Raw genomic sequence first — 23,837 nt, forward strand, 5'->3', positions numbered from 1 at the left:
TTGATGCAAGTGCCTCAAAGACGCTATTTCTGTCTTCATAGAGTGTTGCACAGTTTAGGAGACATGCTTTCCGCATTTTGTACATACTTGTCTCATAGGGCACACTGTCTCGCAAAGGTGTTCATGCTAGCTATTTTCGTTAACTTATTTCTTATTACTAGGAAAGTATTTTATGCAATATAGGGAGGGTGTGTGTGTGTGTGTAATACCTCAATGGTTAGAGCGTTAGTCTACAAACCCGAAGGTCGTGGGTTCTAATCCCGCCCAGGAGCTCGGCAACTTTTCTGCGATGGAGAACAGTTTCACAAGCAGTAAGGTTAGGGGCCACTGCTGTAGTGCTCTGCATTGTAGTATTGCCCTTGGTTCGTCAGTACCAGCCGACGCTCGGAGGTTTCACTGCATCACATATTTACATTGATGATGCAGACTTTCCCCCTGCCGTAAACTGACATCGCCGCGATATAATTTAAAAAAACAATTGAAAGCGGTGTTAAACCCCAATTCACCCTCACTAACTCATTATGCAATATAATGGCAAAACGTTTGCGCTTTCACGTCTTTTATCGCAGCAAATCGACAAATTCATTCATTGACATATTTTAATTTGTACTTTCGTACACAGTAACCTGCAGATGTTTGCATCTATCGTTTTTTATGATTAAATAACGTTGTTTGTTTATTATACATATATAGGGTACTATACCAATCATTCCTTGCGGGCGACCTGTGCTACCAGACTCTTCCAGACTCGGGAGTGGATGAACAGTTAATTGCAAATCGGACCGGCCACAGAAGTAACGCTATCCGGGCTTACAAGAGAACCAGAGAACCAGTGAGGCTGGTCCTTGTCCTGGAGTATTCTGGGGAAAACGACGAGTCTCGGCGACTTCGCAATCAAGAGAGAGTGTATCAGCCGATACTGGTGCTTCCGGGTCGGTAAAACTCCAGTTAAAGATAAATATCAACTGACTGTAAACGAGATAAATCAGGCAGTAACGTTTCTGGCATTAAATATAAACAGAATTGTTGTGTATTTTTTTCAAACGCCGTTTCTGGTTACGATGTTGCAAACATGACCAGAAATAGACGTCGCTGCAATCAGCAATTATTGTTGGATTCGTACTGGTCGGTAAGTTGTTCCTGGCGTTGTCTAACTGAAATTGGTGTTGGTTAGTACACGGTATTCAACAAAGCAACTATACTCTAATTTCCCTATGCGACAAAGATTTTTATTGTAAGCTTCTCAGAAAACTGTGAGCGAATAAAATCATCTCTGATATATGAACGAAAAAATATGAAGGTAATTGATTTATACATGTCGACATTGGTCGAACCCAAACCGAAACCTGAGTCTCATTAACCTATTCAGACAATGACCTACCTTTCAGCCGATCCGAAGTTTCTCGTGTGAAAGTGAAAATGGACATCCCAAACAACTATGGTTACACTGAATTCAAATTTCTTGTTTCATAAGAAAATGGTATTTACAAATGTAATTTAATTTTAAATTTTAATAACGTCGTATTTCTATATTTTATGGCGAGGTGTAGGCAGCATGACCTTCACTTAGACGTCACAGACTGCCCCTGTTTGATGAGGTCGTAAAATGATTCACAATCATCTGGTTCACTGGTTACACCTGTTATGTGTTTTTGGCGCTTATTCAGAGTGGTTCTGTAACGCACAATGTGATTGATATAATATCAAGTCCGTAGTAGACCGCCAAACTTTTCTAGTGAATTTCCAGATTTCCGTTTTTCAGAGCACGCTGTACGACAGCGCCCGCTGCACGACGTGTTTGCAACGACTAGAAGGAGCGTAGTGTTTCAATATACAAGTAATTAGATGTATCAACTAATACTGATTAATATCTATATATCCAGTTGAACGAGTTGGTCTAAAAATTCTGCTGGACTGGTTATTGTACTAAGTTGCGCAATAGGACGGAACCCATTCAGCAGGAAACGAGACTGATGTGTAATCAATGTTTTGACTTGAGTGTCGGTCGGGAGATGAGAAACTGATACAGAAAATGAAAATGCTGCCCTATTTCAAGGAAGCAGAAATATGTGACAACCATGTTCAATGCCTGTATGAACGAACGTTGTCCGCATGTATTTTCAGTTATTTTCGTCAGATGATCGTTGCATGTACGCTGTGTTCCCTAGCTAGCCTTTCTTCAAACGTTTGCAAATGGAGTGACCAAAGTCTTGTTAATAACATAACAGTGAAAAAGAAAGCTTGCTTTATTTGAAAACTGAAACTGGCTGCCTGACGATAACGTTACAGTCGCGCTGCATCTTAGCTGATATAATATGTACATCAATATACGTATTTACAACTGGTGGTGATATCCATATGGAGCCGTAAATATAAGACAACAGTCAGTCTGAAATTGTCAGGGCAAAGTCGTAGTGAGGTGGAGTTTATCATCCTCAGTATGAAGGGGTGGGGATACTTAGATCTCCTCGCATTGTAGAATGTAATAGATTACATTGAGCAAGAGTCATGTTAGCAGTGTAAATTATAAGAATGTATTACTCAAAATCATGAGGTGCCCCTACTATCGAATTTATTTCGAAGTTGTTCTTTGTTGACCAATCAATTTTCTGGAGCAACTAAGACTCTATCTTTTCATAGCTACAAGAAGAACGTAGGGGTTTTCCTCTGAGATGTCCTCAACGATGTTGTCATCGACGACAGTGCACTTTTCATCCTCTTCCTCACGACGATCAAACGGTTCACAGTCCCTGGTCTGAGTCGGATCATGTACAGAGATACATGGGAGCACGTCAAGAGGCAGGCCTGTGTGTGACGTGACATGAGGTCGAGCTTCGAAGTCCCATTGACGCGCGTTGTCATCCAGACCCTCGCTGGAACCCTGTAGTCTTCCACTGTCAAAGGTCACAGCTCCAGTACCTACGTTGATGTGTGATACGTCATCACAGTGTGCGTTAGGTGGTGCCTCGTCACTGTGACACGCGTTGTCATCCAGGGACACGCTGCCACCCTGACGTCGCACTGGCTGAATGGTCATAGCTTCAGTACCCACATCAATGTGTGCTGCGTCATCACAGTGTGTGTCAGGTGGTGCCTCGTCACCATGACGACGCACTAGCTGAACTATCACAACTCCACTATCTACTTGGATATGTGACGAGTCATCACAGTGTGTGTCGAGAGATCCTTCATCTACGTCATGGATAGGGGTACAAGTGCTGCCGTCAGAAGATACACTTGCATCGTGAAGATTTCCTGTGTTTGTACCGGGTCTGTTTAGGTTCCTGTTGCATGGCACAACCGTCACAACAGTCCTGAGTCGACTTTCCCCTTTGCCTCTTGAAACACAAAATTATATCATTTGCTCACGTGAGTGCTCAAAGAGAATCCTAGCCTATTGAAATAGGCTAGTTAGTTATCTAGTTTGTCAGCTTCACTTTGCGAATCTAAACAGTTCATGGTTATCTATCTATCTATCTATTCATATCTATAAGCACAAAACGAAGAGATTAATGTTATTAAGTTTATTACATTTTGCTGATTGTATTGGTTACATTGGTTACAAACATGACGTTTATTTAAAACACTCCCAATACAAATGGTTGGGTCATAAATATGTCTTGATGGACAGTATAAAGTCGGTTACTAATACCGATCAGAAAGCTACGTTCTTCAGACTTACTGTCGTCCTATGAAGCATGATAATTTATGGTGATTCCAATTAATACTTACGATCTTCTTCTCCAGATGGAGAAAGCCACCATTAGCAGTGCAGACATTAGGAAAGGTCCTACAGGAGGTAGAATGGCCGACGCATATTGGTTTGTGTCCCAGCTGCCAGGTGGACTCTGAAACATATTGACCTGCAGTGATGTGAATTGATCTTGTTTACCACACATACGTGAGAATAGATTGAATTGTAGTTCAAATGATACCTTAAGCTGTATCAGAAGTTATACGACGATTCCGGTAAGGAAATAGTTTCATGGAACCTTTACTTAAATCACTTAATGATAAATATGTAACAAACATCTCTAGTAAATTATTTTTACATCAGGTACAAAAGCCAATAATGGCATACGTTGTAACATAAACAGTAATACAACATTGTAACACTTCGCGATCACCTCCTTTTCTTCTCGGGAAGGGTACAACGGAAGAGGCAGATATTCATTGATGATCTCTTCAGGGTTAGATTCGAAGATCATAACTAATGAAGAACTCTCCAGAAAGGATCCGTTTTCCACAGCAGAGTAGAGTTGTACGTGCGTAGTATTATAACTGAAAGGTACAAAACACACAAACTTGGTAATGATTTTGACCTCAACTGCAGGACGGGGCATTTAAATATTTAAGTCATTGTAAAGCTCTATTTCCTTGTACTGGTCAACATCATTCTGCTGGTCACTGACTTGCTTTCTCTCTGTGTCTTGGTTTTAAACTTGACATCCACCTTTCCTGGAATTCCCCCGAGTTCGGTAATGAGTCTCTTCAAGCCATCAGCCAGGTCACCTCTATTTGTATGACCGATCTCACCCAGGAGTGTGATATTGAATGTGTCTGAATACAAAGAACATGAGGATTTCTTAGAATACATATATAATAAATCACAAATTGACAACTACAAGTACGGATGAAACTACACAATGTATTTACTGGTCAATTTGTCAAATGAAATGAGCTCAAATTATTGATCAACATCTTTTAAGCCAATCAAAAAGCACACTGCATACATCAGACTCCCTACCCTGGCAGGATACCACAGCCCATCTGCTTATTCAGAAAGAAAACCAAACACACGTCAACGGTGTGTTGTCTTAAGGAATAGTAGCACTTTGTTTTCATTTATTGCATATTCTCACCTAAATTCTGGTGACGTTAAGTGTCAAAGTGATTCAGGGCGGTGGGGTAGCCTAATGGTTAACGCGTTGGCTCGTCACGCCGAAGACTCGGGTTCGAATCCCCACATGGGCACAATGTGTGAAGCCCATTTATGGTGTCCCCCGCCGTGATGTTGCTGGGATATTGCTAAAAGCGGCATAAAACCAAACTCAATCAGTCAGTCAGTCAGTCAAAGTGATTGAGGCTTTCGTATAATATCAGGTTTGCTCGTGACATCGACATATGGTAGCCTCCCTTGGATGTTTATGGTGAAACACCATCCCGGCGGCTGACGTCTGTGCTGAAATACTTGTGTGGTGACCCCTCTCTAGGAAACATGTAGGTCCCCTCACTCAAGACGTTCAAGTTTGAACAATACTGAACATTCGTGATTGTTGTAACTTCTTAATTATGGCCTCATACATTCAATTTGATGCAACCAGGTATTTTTCACCACTTTTGTTGCATTGTATTGACGTTAACGTCATCGTATGTCGTTCAGTATAATTTGTTTACTGTTCAATGATCTTCTGTCGTTACTTACTGATTTCACAATTTAGTACTATATATACTTACATGTATTAAGGTTAAGACACTATGATACACGATGATACATAAACATACATGAATTTAAGCTGAGTGTATATAAGACACTATTTCACTCACCAACACTTTGGCTGCATCTTTCTCCTACCCACGCAAAGTCACAGTCACACTTGAACCGAGTTGCTGTCAAGAGATCCGGTGTACACTGGCCCATGGTACAAGGGTAACTCTCACAGAAAATAACCTTATCTGCGCATGTCTCTCCAGTCCAACCAACTGGGCATACGCACTTGAAGTCCGATTTTTTTTCCGTCACATGTCCCTCCGTTCAGACATGATTTCGGTGCGCACTGGTTGATCATGGTTTCACATAGTTTTCCTAAACAAATTTTAGGAATTACCTTGCAAATAAAAGCATCAATGGACATTTAGTTTTACAAGTTACAGACTTCTTGCCATCGGGTAGGGTTTCATTTAACGGTTTCTAACCCTTCTACCGAGGTGGAGTTACAACCGATGTTTCAAGCAGGTACACAATATGATTGGTGCGCACTTGATTGGTTGGTCAATATATTTTTCAAAATGGGGGTGGTCTTCAAATAATTGAATATATACGGAAATAATTCGGCGGGACACAGTTTGTGCGTATGAGCCAACAAATATTTTGGAACGATTTATTCATAGCCATGCTAGTGCACAATGTATTGTATGTGTCCTTTCATTTTTGTGAATCTGTCAGTGTAATGACGACAGATACAGTCTACTTACCTTTGATCCCAGCCACACAATGGCACTCGAAACTTCCGGGTGTATTTGTACAACTTCCCCCATTTTGACAAATGTCGTCACTTTCTGTGCATTCATCGATGTCCTGGTTGCAGTTGTCTCCCTTCCAACCTGCAAAGTTATTAATGAAATTAATTAAAATTAATGCAGTAAACAGCAAAATGTTTCACTGAAATCCTATTAATCCACACCGACAGTTCCGATATCCTGCTGGATCATCACTGTCAGATGAACATTTAAATATGCAAATGGGTATCATCCTTAAAAGTGACTCAACAATCACTTTAACACTTTAAATAGGGACGTCTGGATAACCGGGTTCCTGTGTTTTGTTTGCCAACAGTTTTACAACACATGACACAAACCTTTGTTATAAGTAGGAAATTTAGTCTATGGCACAGTAAAACTCGACAGAGCACTTGTATTTCTGTCTGGTCGACATCTCAAATGACAATGGTGGATACAAGGTTAACCAGAAGATTTAATTCATCCATTCTAGGCATCCATTTCTAACAACTTCGGTCAATTAATCCATATATGCATTGGGTCTTAGATTTTCATCAGATTTTGTGAGCTGATTTCTTTTCATAAGCAATGAAAGGAATGAAGTGTCATTTTACCAGTAAATAATTTTTTCCATACTTTTTTTACACTGCAAAAGTGCGTCCCAAAAATGGGGCGAAATGCAGATGAGAGAACTTAAATTAGATAATTTATTAGGCATCAACTATGATGTTTAGTTCATCAGAAAACATTTTATGGGATCAAGAATGCCCATGAAATGTTCAGGTTTTAATTTGTTAATACACATAGTTTCATATAAAAGCCAGTTTGGTTAATTCCATAAAATCTTTCAAATGGAAAGAGTCATTTTTATGATTTAAGAGGTTGATCTCCCTCCGCTAAGCCTAATAAAATACCTAATTTAAGTTCACTCATCTGCAAATTATCCTATGTTCGGGACGGTACTTTGGCGGAATATTGAGTATGGAAAAAATGCAAACTATTTTCTTCTTTTTTTCTGTTTAACAACGTAAGTTTTAACACATTCTAGTGAACTTACATCGTTAAAATTGGGACCAATAATAAATCATCTTACCTCACCCTTCGCCGAATTGGCAGGGGACCTGCCCTGCCACTGGAAGTGACCATGCTTAAAGAACTGAAACTCTACAAGTAATGCGAATGGTTCACCACTAAACAATTTACTCAGCTTCATTCGCTTCGATACCGCAAGTTTCTATCTTCAACAATAGGAGAAAACCTGCTTTTGTGAAGTACACGTCGCAAGAAAGGGACGATATACATAAATTGGTCTTTCTGGAACTTCTTAAGGTCCAAATAACAGTTCACATCAACGCTCACACCAGCTTTCTGAGCATACCTTCAAAGCACATTTTAGCTCCTGTATGTTGGTGGCAAGTGTAGTGACTGTGGTCAGGAATGGCCTTGCAATATTTCTCACACGTAGATCCATACCAGTCCGGGTCACAAAAGGCTCGGACTTCAATCTTTAACCTGAAAAATAGTTCACTGTACATTTTTCACGTAAGAGGCGACTAACGGGATCGGGTGGACAGACTCGCTGACATGGTTGACACAAGCCATAATATGCTCATATGCATGTTGATCACTTGATTGTCTTATCCACACTCGATTATTTACAGGCAGCCACCACAAAGCTGGAATTTTGCTGTGATGTTTACGTGCATCAGGCCAATTGACATTATGTTGGTGCGAGACCGATGATCATTCACAACAAATTCTTTTGATGTTCGTGTAGCAAACTCGTTATTTTGAAGCATTTATGAATAAACAGTATGAAAGAATATTCCATCTTGTTGTTCTAGCCTCTCAACCCAACTCCCTGTTATCATTGCAGATATGTCTTAGTCTGACTCACTTCGTCCATCCCCAAAGGGGTGTACACAGCTTCCTGTTGTGTAGCAGCGGCTTGGATGTTGATCAGCTTACTAGAGAGTGTGTCCATGTGGTCATCCCCGGAGGTGTCATCATTGTCATACACATCCAACTTTATTTCTATCGAGGACTGGATGAAAGAAAATGTACGCCATCTGTTCAGTTTAGTGTAGCTGAATCGATAATAACAAGACACACATACCGATATACTTTGTATATGGGTGTTTTTAAGTCAACTTCAAAATATTCGAGGCTGGAGCAGACAAAAGAGACGAGGCTGCAATGACCCGATGGCATACTGAGCCTTACTTCATGACATAAAAATCAGATTGTTAGTTTCCTTATCAACACTTGTAAGGACCGTTAAGGTTTCATGTAAGAGGTTTTGAAGATTTATCATCTGAGTGAGTGAGTGAGTTTAGTGTTACGCCACAATCAGCAATGTTCCAGCTATATGACAGCGGTGAGTACGTAATCGAGTCTGGACCAGACAATCCAGTGATCAACAGTATGAGCATCGATCTGCGCAATTGGGAACCGATGACATGTGTCAACCAAGTCAGCGAGCCTGACCACCCGATTCTGTTAGTCGCCTCTTACGACAGGCATGGGTTACTGAAGATTAATAGTCTAAACCGGACCTGCACAGATAAGATTTATCATCTAATCTGACATATACCCACTGTGTCAAATAAAGATTGAGTGAACAATCCTACCGGTATGGCTTTACTTATGTGTACGGTGAAAGGATTTGGTGTTCCTTGAATGCTGCTTCCAAAGTGGATTATGTCGTGGTTGTCTATGTAGTTTGTGGTGGTCTTGTAAACAGAGCACGGCCGTCTTCTGTCAGGGCTGAAATAACATCGGCTTATAATAATATAGCATTAAATCTGCATAATAAAGCTGTCAGGGCTGGAATAATAAGCAAATTGTATTACATCAAATCTACAGGCAACAAAGCGCTACATTGAAAGCACACAAGTTTGTTCCCCTGCATATGTAGCTTGAATGACCTGTGAACCAATGAGGGTATTGAAGGCCGGAGTGCTTTCTCTTTAAACATTACTCCAAATGTGCACATCAAATGGCACACTAAAGGTTTCAAATACAGGAACACGTGAGAATCACAGCGAAGGCGATTTTGGAAATATTACCTGTATTACTAATACGCGCATATATTCAAAAAATATCAAAGGAAATACAATGTATACAAATTATTTTCACGTAAGAATTAAGAGGAAACATTAAAATAACCAACAGGGACACAAGTCATATATTTAAACGAGATTTACTAGCCTACAAATACAAAACTGTCAGGAACTCATATACTGGACTCGTGTGTTTTCTCAATAAACGTTTTAATTGTACCTACCCATCAATACACAGGATAAACATTGGATCACACTTATCAAGGCACCCCGTTTGGAGTGAACCGTCACAACAGTATCCACTGCTTTTCCTGCCATCTGACCAGTAACTGATGAATCGAATGTCCAGTTTACCGTCAGGCTTCACACGCTGTAAATCATGAAGATAGATTCGGACAAACAGTTATTGAGATCTGTTTCACGCTACACTCACCAATGGTCCAGCCACAGAGCAATAACCTGTGAATAATTGAGTCTGGACCACAGATACCAGTGATAAACATGCTAGATATGATCACACACTAATAATTTGGCTCATCATTATATAATCACCTCGTCCCCAGTATTCCATGACATCAGAAATTCAGTTTCTTCAAAGGACTAGTAGAAAACCTACTTCACTGTTATTCTAATGAAGCGGTAATCGTGTGGACATGGATGGAAAGTTTAAAGCCGGAAATACGCTGGATGCCTTTTGTTACAAAAATATGCTCTCGGACGTAATTGTGGAAAGGAAATGTTTCTTTTCTTCAAAGGAACACGTTAGAGCGATTGTCACCTCATAATGATCACATAACATCACAATCCAGGTTTCCATTTCCTGACAGTTATAACCATTTTCCAAATGATGGTCGACACAGTTTCTGAGTTATAGTCCTGAAATGTTACTGTCAATTGAGGACTACGTTCACTACTCGTCCCTGGCGCAAGTTAGCGGTCTCGGGCCGGTAGGCTAACGTAAATGTTATAGGTCTTCTGCTTTAAATACATTTTCGGAAGGTGTATTTGGTAACCTTGTAGAAGAAACACGTGATTTCGTTTATAGACAGTTGAAGATAAGATAAATTATTTGCATCTCTTCAGGCATTCCTCACTAAACACGTGGTATCGTCACTATTTGATTCATAAACACATGCTCAGTCATCATATGTCACAGTGTCTAACACTCCATTGTTTCTGGTCAGGACTCGATTGTTTACAGAACCATCGTCGTACATCTGTAATACTGCTGAATGTGGTGTCAAACAAACACATATTCAGAGATTTCTTATGGATGTGGAAAGAATATTGTGGCTTTTATTTAATGCGATTGGACTACAGATCTTTCTTGTATCAGACACTTGACCAAAGTGGAAAGGGTTTTAGCGTCTAAATCACGCATTAAGCTGATAACTAAGGTTATAAAAGACAACTCACAGCGGGGTTGACTCTATCAATCTGGAACCTTGTTAAGATTGTTTTCCATGTTGCCAGAGGCATGGCGATATTCCTAAGGTAGAATTATATTGACTGGTTCGTACTTTCGACCATGTGTATCTACATGCACTGTATAACAATATTTGATGACACTTTGAGTCATCAATCATTAACAATTAGCCCGGAGTGCGGAAGGTCGCGGGTTCGATCGCGGACCGGGTCATACCAAAAGACGTTAAAATATGGTACTTGTTGGTCCCTCGCGCTCGGCATTAATGGGTAAAAGGACTGGTCGGCTCGGAGTCAGTATAATGTGTCTGAATGGGGTATTCATGCTTCACTATGGCATGGTATCTCAGTGGGCTAGCACTATAAAACCAGCTTAAGTCTAGGCTACTACAAGCAGCCGCACATACACATACACGCATGCACGTCGTCATATGAGGCGAAATGAAAACGCGAGTCATTTTGTCAATAATCAGCGTCATTTATATAGGTTTAACATCATTGAATGATGAAGAATCATCAACCACGGGTAACAGATTCGGAAGAAAAGATATTAACGCGTGCCTTTATGATTGCCGAACAACAGTTGAAGTGTGAAGTTCAACAAAGCTGTTTAACATTAATCAATTTTATGTAAACAATTGAATATGGGATATTGGTAATGTACCTCCCTCATCTAAAGGATAGGGGAGTTCACTGAGTGAGTGAGTTTAGTTTACGGCGCTTTTAGCAATATTCCAGCAATCTCATGTAGACTATCGAACCCGGGTCCTCTCTGAGTGACGAGCGAACTCCTTAACCACTAGGGCTACCCCACCGCCCCTAGAGAGGTGCAGGAAAAGAGCGCCAATGTTTGTCTTAATGAATGAGAAAACGCTCCACAAAACGTATGGGGTGTTTTGTTTTGATGTGAAACCACACCAATGTGTCCAATGAAAATAAATGTTGTATGTGATGTGACAAGAACATTTCCAAACAAATGAAGCTGTGCTGTCTGATTTACCACTTGAAGTAGAATACGTTAGTGTGCGCCCTCATGACTAAGACAGGCTACGCGAAAACCCAAAATGACATTCAACAAGAAATAAAAATGTAAGAGATTTTTCAGGGAAGGTTTTTCTTTATACATCAATATCCTGAGCACAACACTGATACAGTCAAAAGCATGTTACCTCAGAAAGCCATGGGGTATTCTGCCAGATCGACTGGGTTGTGTGCATATTGTTTTCTTACAGTCCAATGTTTAAGGACATCTTATTATGTACAGGAGGTAACTGTTGATCAAAGCGACGTTAGCAACATGATGAACGTTTACTGTATGCACTGGCATGTTGGACTGTGGGCGAAGATGTCAGAATATTGCTGCTACAAGTGTCTCAATATGCAATAAGCAGAAGGTTGGCTTGTGGGAATCGGTACAAAATGCCCCTCAGAGGTATCGGTGGTATGATAAATGTCACTACTGTCAAAGACTGATCAGTGATTCTTCTGAGAAATCGAGGTTCACTCTCGATTTCCTTGACCGAATGAATCGAGGCTAAAAAGTCAAAGTCGTACAGTATCATCGTGTTGGAGTGGGCTCATAATGGTATGGGTTCGTATAACATTGGTCAAACCGCGCTCCATCTTCTAAGTAGGTAAATACTATCGGGGCAATATCATTTGCACCTCATTGAGTGAAGACTTTCACAACGACTTTGGCAATGTTTTATCTTTCAACATAAGAACACACGTTACCAGCGTGTCATGAATGTGGCATTATCTTCCGAAAAGCAAGACATCTATTTCATGCCATGGAGGTGGTGGGGTTGCCTTGTCGTTAAAGCCTTCTCTCGTCACGCAGAAGATCCCAGGTCTTCGATTCCCCACGTGGGTAAAATGTGTGAATCCCTTTGCTGGTTTCCCCTCCGAGAAATTGGTGGAATCTTGCTAAAAGTGGCGAAAACCCATACTCACTCACTCACTCATAGTGCCTTAATCCTAATACATGGATAGCCAACTCGCTGATTCACTCATGCCGTGGCCCCGAGCACTTAATCCTGATGTCATTAGCAGACGTGTACGTGAAATTAAAAAACAACCACCACTCTCAGTGAATTAGGGCCTGCGCTCATTGCTAGTTGGGACAAGCACCGGCTGACTCGTGCATTTATTGGGTGGTATTAGTGACGTTGGCTGTAAAATGAAAAATTTCGATATGGACGCCTGACCTTTTAAAGGCGTCACCCGCCAGCATCTCGTCACAGCAACCATTTGAACACATCAGGCGTGATCGTCCACTCCCGAACAGATATGTTATCATCACACCCATGTGCCAATTTTATACCCAAAACCTGTCTAGAGCAGTCGATAAGAGGAGTGAAACCATTCTCGTGAATGAAAGTGAATATTTATAGCTTCAAAGATTATTTTATTTTCAAAACCAAAATGGCCGCTAGTCACAATGGCAACGTCAAGCCTACATAAGCTAATACAATATGTACATAGTGTAATCATGCATATTTATAAACTGGTCTTCATGTCAGGCTGTATCAATAAAAGAAATATTATCTGACATTCATATCTATGTAAATTAGGTGATATTCTTAACACTTGCCCATTTATATCTAGGCCGTGGACACCATTCATGGGCTTCACACATTGTGCCCATGTAGGGATTCAACAAAGATTCAACACAAGCTATCAAATTCCAGGTTACACAACATATGATCCTGAAATTTACTCTTTGGCATCCAACCATCACTGGATCACATGTACAAAATCCTACATATAATGTACACAACATGTGTTCATATTGGAATTTGAACTCCTGCGCGCAAGAGAAACTTCAACCCTAAACTATGATCTTATTCTGACAATACTGGTTTGCTGTTGATAAACCGATCCCAAATCCGGTCCTTATAGCAGACATCCATCAACATCTTACGTTCCCTTTAGCAAAATAGCAAAATACATTTTCTTTTCATTATTCTCATTGGTTGACTAATACATCTTCCAAGGCAACTACATTTATCTTTTCATAAGGTTTTTCCTGTGACATGTTCTCATCCTCTTTGTCATCGACAGACTCTATCGTTTCATATGTGTGTCTTCCTGTAAGATGTCCTCCACTTCGTTGTCATCGATGACAGTGTACTCTGCATTGTCTTCCTCATCCTCCAGACTCCCCGGTCCAAAGGGTTATGTCTCCAGGGACTGGTTGGATGTATGACGTAACATGACGGCGTGTATCGAGTGTTCTGAAGTCACCAAGACGTGTGGCCATCTGGATATCCGCTCGGTCTCACCGAGTCAAGGGCCCCAGTTTCAGTTGTTGGGAGGGCGTTGGATGCCTCATCACAGTGTGTGTCGGGTGATCCTAAGAAGCGAAGACTCTCATGTAACCATCGGGAGATATGCTTGCCTCCTGAAGAGTTTCCTGTCATTGCACCTGGTGGTTGGGGTTGCATGCCACGTCCATCGCAAATGAGTCGAGCTGAATGTCGTCTCTACATTGTTCCCGTCTTGTTCCTGGAAATAAGAAATACATGTATAATGAATGTTGACGTAAATGCTAAATATCCAAACAAACTCCTAGTATATTGCAACTGAGCATCTCGATATCTCAAGTTGGATTTAGCAGCTTACTGTTTCGACCTGAAACTTTTTATAGGTACATGTGTGTATTTTCCTAATCATTTCTCGAACAGTGTGTATATTTCAAAGCAATTCCGTTCAAGTTGTCGGGTCATAATGTATGCCTTGAGGAAAAGTATCTATTCCGATTGCTAGAATGTACGTTCTTCGGAGTGGCTGTCGTCCTTGATTCCTCTCCCAATACAAGGCAGTATGTTTAATTAATGAGTTCGCCATGTACCACTTACGATCTTCCTCCAGGTGCAGAAAGCCACCAGAAGTAGTATATGGTATCAGGACTCCTACAGGAGGTAGAATGGCTGACACATATTGGTTTGTGTCCCAGTCGTCATGTGGACTCTGAAACACGCCCATATTGACCTGTAGTAATCTGAAAATCGTCTCGTCCAAGAATGTTTTACCATACATACGCGAGAATAAAATTGCACTGTGCTTTTAAAGGTTACTTTTAGTAGCATTAGCTCCAAAGGAACCTTTACTTCTTAAGCGTGACAACGTTCATCACTGACTCGAGAGCTGTAAAAACTGTCGTCATATGGCTGGACTATGGCTGAATGACGTGTTCACAAATGACAAAACAATCCAATAAACATGCGTAACGAGTAAGAAAATAGTTTCAAAGCAACCTTCCTCTTAATATAGACAGCTTACATCACTGCCCCGACGGCAAAAGACCGCCGAATTCAGCTGAATTTAGCGTTACACATATAAAAATCCAACAAACATGCAAAGGCAACAAATGTTATATCAGGTACTGTACTATAGCAAATAATGCTATTACATTTGTTACACAAACAGTATTAATAAGACATCGGCCACCACTGTTGGCACCATGGGGTGACCTTCAAGGTTGCCTTCTCTTCTTTCGGGGAGGGTACAACGGAAGAGGCAGATATTCATTGATGATTTCATCAGGGTTGGATTCGAAGATTCTAGCAAATGAATCACTGTCTCAGAAGGATCCGTTTTCCACAGCAGAGTAGAGTTGTACGTGCGTAGTAGTATAACTGAAAGGTACACGAAACACAAACTTGTTAATGATTTGACCTTAACTGCACGACGGGAGATTTAAATATCAAAGTCATTGTAGAGTCATGTGGTCTTGTACTGGTCAACATCATTCTGCTTGTGACTTACTTGTTTTCTCTCTGTGCCTTGGTTTTAAATTTGACAGCCACCTTTCCTGGAATTCCCCCGAGTTCTGTGATGAGTCTGTTGAAGCCATCAGCCAGGTCACCTCTACTTGTATGATCAATCTCACCCAGGAGTGTAATGTTGATAATATCTGAGTGCAAATAAAATAAAAATTCATTTATAAAAATCACAAATTGACGACCAAAAGAACGTTCATGATCAAAGGGTGGTGGGGTAGCCTAGTGTTTTCCTCGATCGCTCGTCACGCCGAAGACGGGTTCGAAATAGTTTTGAAATATAGCTAAAAGCGACGTAAAACTAAACTCACTCGCACACTCATCATCAACAGATTTTTTGTCACACAAAAAGCACACGGCATACATCTGACTCAGTACCCTGGCAGGATACAGCAACCAGTCTGTTTTCTCCAGAATGAAAACCAAACACATGTCACCTTTGAGTTGTATTGATGTCGCCCGTTGTCTTCATTGTTCGCATATTGTAACGTAAATTCTTGTGACAGTGAGTGGCAAAGTGATTTAGGCGACCGTATAATATCCGTAACCTCCCTTGGATGTGTGTGTGTCACACACCATCCCAGCAGCTGACGGCTGTGCTGGAAATTACCTGTGTGATGTGCCCCTTTCTAGGGAATGTGTGGAGACCCCTAATTCAAGACGTTAATGTTCGAGAAATACTGGACCTCAGTGATTGCTGTAACTTCTTAATTATTGTCTGATATATATTTTGATGCTGCCAGGTATTTCTCACGAATTTTGCTGTATTGTATTACGTAAACGTCGTATGTCGTTCAAAATAAACTAACGGGCAAAGCAACGATACCAAAATTTAATTTGGACTCGAAATCAAATTTGGTAAGTAGTTATGAGCTTAAAATAATCACCACAACGCTTCCCTAACATCTGTTATGAAACATGTTGTGTTTGGGCGAACAGTATCACTGCAACGGGTCGTGAAACACGAAAATCTCGTGAACTGATTGCATGAAGCACGTGCATCTTTGGAGCATAACAGTGCACACAAACCTTCCTCGACATCAGATCTTCAAGTCCACTTCAGCGACCATGCCTCGATTATCGCAGGAATCCAGAGAGAGCTATTGGAATGGCACAGATGGGTGCCACTCATGCACATGTTGCAGCGACCTTGGGCAGTACACGTCTAACCATCACGAGGCTGATGACCCGCTACCTGAGAAACCATTTCTTACCTGTGACGTCATCAGCAGCGACTGGGCTTGGACATCCTATCAGTTAAAGAACAGCAGCACGACAACTCAGACAATACGGTATCCGCGCCTACAGACCCTACCGTGGTCTGCGATGGGCACACACGGTTCGCCAGTGGCAAAACAGACAGTGGCAGAGAGAGTGATGTTCTAAGGTGTGCAAAGTTGCTGTGTACAGGAATTGGCGTTTGGTGTCATGGTTTGGGGCGGCATGTGCTACGATATGAAGACAGATCTTGTTGTGGTGGATGGTAATCTCACTGCTCAACGATGCATTGATCAAATTCTGTGTCCGGTTGCACTACCATTCCTACGTCAACGCCGTAACCGGATCATGTTCCAGGACAACGCCGGTCCTCATACAGCACGTATTGTCATTTCTACAGAGAAACAACGTCAATGTGCCTCCTTGGCCCTCCAGGTCACTTGACATGTCACCAATTGAACACTTGTGGGACCATATGGATCGTCAGACTCGTGCTAGAGCCCTTTGTTCCTGGAAACCGACGTCAGCGATTAGCTCTTCAAGAGGTATGGCGAAGGATCCCTGCCCAAGGTATACGGCGTCTGACGTTCTCAACACATCGTAGTTAGGGCTTGCATTGATGCCCTAGGTGGACATACCAGATACTGACCACGTGTGTTGGTTTGTTTACATCTGTGATCGAATACTGGACACTTCATTCCTTCATTTATACAGTGATTCAATGTACTTGTTATTGTTTCTACTCCAATTACATGACTGAGTGCATGTTGTCCATACAACTGCTATTAAAGTCACTGTCCTTTTCACAAAGGACGTGCTTGTCGTTTTGTAATATCAGTGATTTCGACTTGGTATCGTTTCTCTTACCCAGTAGTTTATTTTGTTAATTGTTAGATGATCTTCTGTTGTTTACTTACTGATTTCACAAATTAATTCCATACTATATATATTAGAATTGAAACACTATAATACATTGGAACGATAAAAACGTACATGAATTTAAGGGAGTGTATAGAAGAAACTATCTCACTCTCACCAACCCTTTGGTTGCATCTCCCCTACCCAAGGAAAATCACAGTCACACTTGAACCGAGTTGCCGTCGATAGATCCGGTATACACTGGCCCATGTTACAAGGGGAACTGTCACAGAAATTAACCTTATCTGCACATGTCTCTCCAGTCCAACCAACTAGGCATGCGCAATTGAAGTCCGATTCGTTTCGTCGCATGTCCCTTCGTTCAGACATGGCTCCAGTGCACACTGGTTGATGATGTTTTCACATAGTTTTCCTAAACAAATTTTAGAAATTATGTAGCCAAAAAAACATCAATGAACAGATATTTTACACGACTTGTAAGCAATTTACATATCTCTTGCCATCGGGTACTGTTGGATTTAACCCTTTTACCTTTTACCTCCACTATCAAGGTGGGAGTTAGAACAATGTTCAAGGCAGGTACAAAATGTAATTGCGGGATTGCGGTGCTAAATATCTTATAGTCATATATGATTTGGGGTGGGGTGGGGTGCTGTGGGAGCATGCGCGCTTTTATGGGTGCATATAAGTGCATTTGAGTGTAAAATGTAGATAAATATACATTACCAAATAGGGGCGCATTAAAACAACTGAATATACACGGAAATAATTCGGAGGAACACAGTCTGTTTTATGAGACAATTAATATTGTACTTTTGGTAACATTTGGATCGAATTATTGTATGGTAGCCATAATAGTGCAAACTTCCACGAGGACTGATCCACGAGGACAGATACAGTCTACTTACCTTTGATCCCCTCCGCACAAGCGCACTCGAAACTTCCGTTTGTATTTGTACAAGTGCCTCCGTGTTGACACATTTGGTCACTTTCTGTGCATTCATCGATGTCCTTGTTGCAGTTGTCTCCCTTCCAACCTGCAATTTTATATTTGAAATTACTTGAAATTATGCAGTAAATAGCACATTGTTTCAGAAAGAGTGAAACAGTGAAATCCTATTAATCCACACCGACAGTTCCGATATCCCGCTGGATGATCACTGTCAGATGAACGTCTACATATGTAAATGGATCACCAGTGATTCAATAATCACTTTAACACTTAAAACAGTCACTTTAAATATTGACGACTGGATAACCGGGTTTCAATGTACTTTCCCCACACTTTACAGTGGAAGGATCGTTATACAATACAGGACACGTCACAACTGGGACATTTAGTCCATAGCCCAGTTTAAAACAATCGACAATTGTATTTGTGTCTGGTCGAAACTCAAATGACAATGGCGGATACGTGATTAGCCGGGAGATTTGATTCATTAATTTCGAGCATCCATTTCTAATAACACAAACTTTGTTCAATTAAAAGTAGCGTGTCTATTGGTCTTTCTCAAGCTTGTTAAGGTCTAAAAAATAGTTCACATCAACACTCACTTAGCTTTCTGATCATACCTTCAAAGCACATTTTAGCTCCTGTGTGTGGGTGGCAGGTGTAGTGACTGTGGTCAGGAGTGGCCTTTGCAATATTTCTCACACACGCAGACCCGTACCATTCCGGGTCACAGTAGGCACGGACAGCAATCTTTAACCTGGAAAATAATTCACTCTGCATTTTTCACTTTTGAGGAGAAATATATGATCAGTTGGTTAGGCTTCCTGCTTGGTTGACACATGTCATCGTATCCCATTTGCTAAGATCGATCCCCATGCTGTTGATCACTGATTCAGTGGATTGTCTTGATGCTTTACAGACTACCGCCACATAGCTGGAATATAGCTGAGTGCAGCGTTAAAAGACAAACAAACAAACACTATGACAGTCAATCCTTAACGTTGAAAATAATTCACTCTACATTTTTCACTTAAGAGGCGACTAACGGGACCGGATGGAGAGATTCCAGATTCGAGTATTTACAGACCACCGCCACATAGCTGGAATATTGCTGAGTGCAGAGTTAAAAGACAAACAAACACACACTATGACAGTCAATCCTTAACGTTGAAAATAATTCACTCTACATTTTTCACTTAAGAGGCGACTAACGGGACCGGATGGAGAGATTCCAGATTCGATTATTTACAGACCACCGCCACATAGCTGGAATATTGCTGAGTGCGGCGTTAATAGACAAACAAACACACACACTATGACAGTCAGTCCTTAACGTTGAAAATAATTTACTCTACATTTTTCACTTAAGAGGCGACTAACGGGACCGGGTGGAGAGACTCCAGATTCGATTATTTACAGACCACCGCCACATAGATGGAATATAGCTGAGTGCCGCGTTAAACAACAAACTAACAAAACAAAACCACTTTTCACTTTGAGTGCCTTTGAGCACCTTGATCAAGCAATTATTACATATAAAACATTGAATGCTGGTCAAAAGCTTACATTGGCATTATGTTGGTACGAGACCGATGATCATTCACATCATAATGTTTTGACGTAAACTCATCATTTTGAAGTATTTATGAACAAAGAACATGAAAGAATATCCCATCTTGTTTTGTTCCAGCCCTCCAACCCAACTCTCTGGAATCATCACAGATATGTTTTAATCTGACTCACGTCGTCCTACTCGACAATGTGTATGAGTTGTACATAGCTGTCTGTTCTGTAGCAGCGACTCGGATGTTGATCAGCTTAGAGAGTGTGTCCATGTGGTCATCACTGGAAGTGTGATCTTTGTCATACACCTCAACCGTTATTTTTATCGAGGACTGAATAAAAAGACAATGCATACCATCTGTTTAGTTGAAGTTAGTTAAGTGTAGCTGAATCAATAAATAGACACACATATCGATTTACTTTCTATTTGTTATCAAACATCGAAGTTATTGCTTGTAAATAATCGAGGCTGGACCAGACGAGCCAGACATTGATGCCCTGATTCGCCATCAGGATGCAATGACCCGTTGTCATGCTAAGCTTTAGCTTAGTGATCCGATTTCACGAGCACTGTGTTAGCTAGTTTCCTGATCAACACCAACAGGATGGTTTGGGGTTTGTTTGACTTATGACGTAATCTGATATGTACCATTCTGTGTGAAATAGTGATGTAGATAACAGTCCTACCGGTACTGCATTGTCCACTGGTATGATGAAAGGATTTGCAGTTCCTTGAATGCTGCTTCCAAAGGGGATGGTGTTATGGTTGTCTACATATTTTGTGGTCCTCTTGTAAACAGAGCACGGCTGTCTTCCTCCAGGGCTGGAATAATATGAGCAAATTGTATTACACCATCATATCTACAGGTAACAAAGCGCTGCATTGAAAACACACACTTTTGTATCACTGCATATGTAGCCAGAATGAAAGATGTATGGAAGGTAGGAATTCATTCTTTTGATTAATTGCTCCAAATGAGTGAGTGAGTTTAGTTTTACGCCGCTTTTAGCAATATTCCAGCAATATCACGGCGGGGTACACCAGAAATGGGCTTCACACATTGTGCCCATGTGGGGAATCGAACCCGGATCTTCAGCGTGACGAGCGAACGCTTTAACCACTAGGCTACCCCACTGCCCCAGCTCCAAATGTACACACCAAATGGCACACCAATGGTTACAAAGACAGACATACGTAATATAGCACAATGCAGGCGTTTTAAAACCATGAATATTGCTTTGGCAAACTTATATTACTAATACGTTGTTACACTCCAAAATATACAGGGAAGTACACAAATTATTTCACCAGCCTAAGAAATACAAAACTGGCAGGAACTGAACATATTTAGCTCGTGTGTTTTCTCAATAAACGTTTTAATTGTACCTACCCAGCAATACCAATACACAGGGTAAACATTGGATCACACTTATCAGTGCACCATGGCTAACCCTCACTGTCACAACAGTATCCACTGATTTCCCCTGCCATCTGACCAGTAACTGATGAATCGAATGTCCAGTTTACCGTCAGTCTTCACTCGCTGTAAATCATGAAGATAGATTCGAACAAACAGTTATTGAGATCTGTTTCACGCTACACTCACCAATGACCTGTGAATAATTGAGTCTGGACCACAGATACCAGAGATAGACATGCTAGATACGATCCCACTAATACTCAGCCCTACCTTTATATAATCACCTCGTCCCCATTATCCCATGCCATCAGAAATTCAATTTCTTTACGATTAGTTCAAGGAGCTAGCAGAAACCTTATTTTTTATTATTATTTAATTGAAGCGGCAATCGTGTGGGACATGGGTGGAAGGTTTAAAGCCGGAAATACACTGGATACCTTTTGTACAAAGACATGCTCTCAGATGTGAGAAGAAAATGTTTTTCTATAAAGGAACACTTTAAAGATATTGTCACCTCATAACGATGCTATCACATAACATGACATGGAGCTTTCGAAAGTCCAAATGCTACCGCGATATGATACGACGTGTGCTAAATGTAGCACTAACTGAACAGAGTAGTTTGATGTGATGGTGGACAGGGCTGACAACAAGGTTTCTGATACAGCTAATTAAATTTCCATTTCCTGTCAGTTTTAACCATTTTCAATTGATGTCAAACAGTGTTTCACAACTATTGTCCTGAAAATGCATCAGCCCATTGAGGACTACATTCATTAATCGACCCTGGAGCAAGTTATATGTCTCGGGTTAGTATGAAAAGGGCCAGTGTGAAAAGGATATTGTCGCTTTTATTTAATGCGATTGGACTATAGATTTTTTTCTTGTAACATTTTATCAGACACTTCTCTATCACACGTTAAGCTGATAACTTAAGTTATAAAAGACAACTTACAGCGGGATTGACTCTAACATCCATCAGGAACCTTGTTGAGATTGTTCTCCACGTTGCCAGAGGCATGGAGATATACCCAAGCAGAATTACATTAACTGTTCGTACTTTCGACCATGTGTATCTACACGCACTGTATAACAATATCTCATGACACTTTGAGTCATCATTTATTGACAGTGAAACTGGCACTTATGCAATATGATAATACACAACTGAACCGACGTTGATATAATAAACTTTCTTGCGTATATTTGAAGAAGTGTAATGAAAGAAACTCCACGTATGAATATTGTACACATTTCATTTAAGGCTACACAAAGTGATATATTGTATAAACTCAGTTAAAGAAAGAACTTGAAAAGAATTGCACTAAGAAAAAAGTACAGCTGAACAGATTATTGCAGGCTTAGCCTATCAGTAAATGTTTCACAAGAAGAATATATTCACACCATGATATATCTGGTTTATGTCCCCTGAATAGTCCATGGAGTTAGCTGGTCATTGGGCAATTTTGGGAGATGTATTACATGCCTACCTTGATTGTCAACAGCCAGAAAAGTACGGTCACACACAAACGTATTTCCCTTGACTTCATCTTCTAATTGGTATCGCTTACACTTGTGTCCTAGTGGCTGATGTATATCGGATGGCAAACGCCTTATTTAACTGTCTGGTTTATCCAATGGCCATTACAGTCCTAGTAACTCCAGAGGCACAAAGCGAGTTTCCGGTTTCATTTCTAGTTTCTAATGTGCAGTGCTGCGGAAATAAAATGAAAACGCGAATCACTTTGTGAATACTCAGCGTCATTTATATAGTTTTAATATCATTGAATGATGAAGAATCATCAACCACGGGTAACAGATACGGAAGTAAAGATATTAAAGCGTGCCTTTATGATTGCGGAACAACAGTTGAAGTGTGAAGTTCAACAAAGCTGTTTAACATTAATCAATTTTATGTAAACAATTGAATATGGGATATTATAACGTACACCCTCATCTAAAGGATAGGGTGCAGTGAGGAGTGAGAGTTTACTTTACGCCGCTTTTTAGCAATATTCCAGCAATCTCATGTAGACTATCGAACCTTCCGGGTCAGTCCCTCTGCGTGGCGAGCAAACGCCTTAACCACTTCAGGGCTACCCCACCGCCCCGATAGAGGTGCAGGAAAAGAGCGCCAATGTTTGCCTTAATGAATGAGAAACGCTCCACCACAACGTATGGTGTGTTTTGTTTTGATGTGTGAAGCTACACCAGTGTGTCCAATGAATATAAATGATGTATGTGACAAGAACATTTCCAAACAAATGAAGCTTGTAAACACGAGACACTACCAATAATACAGCACGAGACGTCG

The 23,837-nt window shown here is 40.8% G+C and overlaps 1 protein-coding gene across 1 annotated transcript in view; it reads right to left on the reverse strand.

The window, feature by feature from the left end:
* The window catches only part of LOC124289908 (protein jagged-1-like), a 105,678-nt gene extending 84,156 nt beyond the window's left edge, over positions 1-21,522 (reverse strand). Inside the window, exons 1-5 of the mRNA XM_046726581.1 lie at positions 21,494-21,522; positions 20,790-20,925; positions 20,283-20,434; positions 19,160-19,296; positions 18,496-18,624 (exon numbers count right to left, since the gene is read on the reverse strand). Of these exons, the coding sequence (XP_046582537.1) occupies positions 18,496-18,624; positions 19,160-19,296; positions 20,283-20,434; positions 20,790-20,925; positions 21,494-21,522 (583 nt within the window). The remainder of the gene's footprint in view (positions 1-18,495; positions 18,625-19,159; positions 19,297-20,282; positions 20,435-20,789; positions 20,926-21,493) is intronic.
* Between the last annotated feature and the right edge of the window lie 2,315 nt (positions 21,523-23,837).

The sequence above is a fragment of the Haliotis rubra genome, unplaced genomic scaffold (genome assembly GCF_003918875.1).
Source record: "Haliotis rubra isolate DU_JTF1 unplaced genomic scaffold, ASM391887v1 Scf451, whole genome shotgun sequence".
In the NCBI taxonomy this organism is placed as follows: Eukaryota; Metazoa; Mollusca; class Gastropoda; order Lepetellida; family Haliotidae; genus Haliotis; species Haliotis rubra.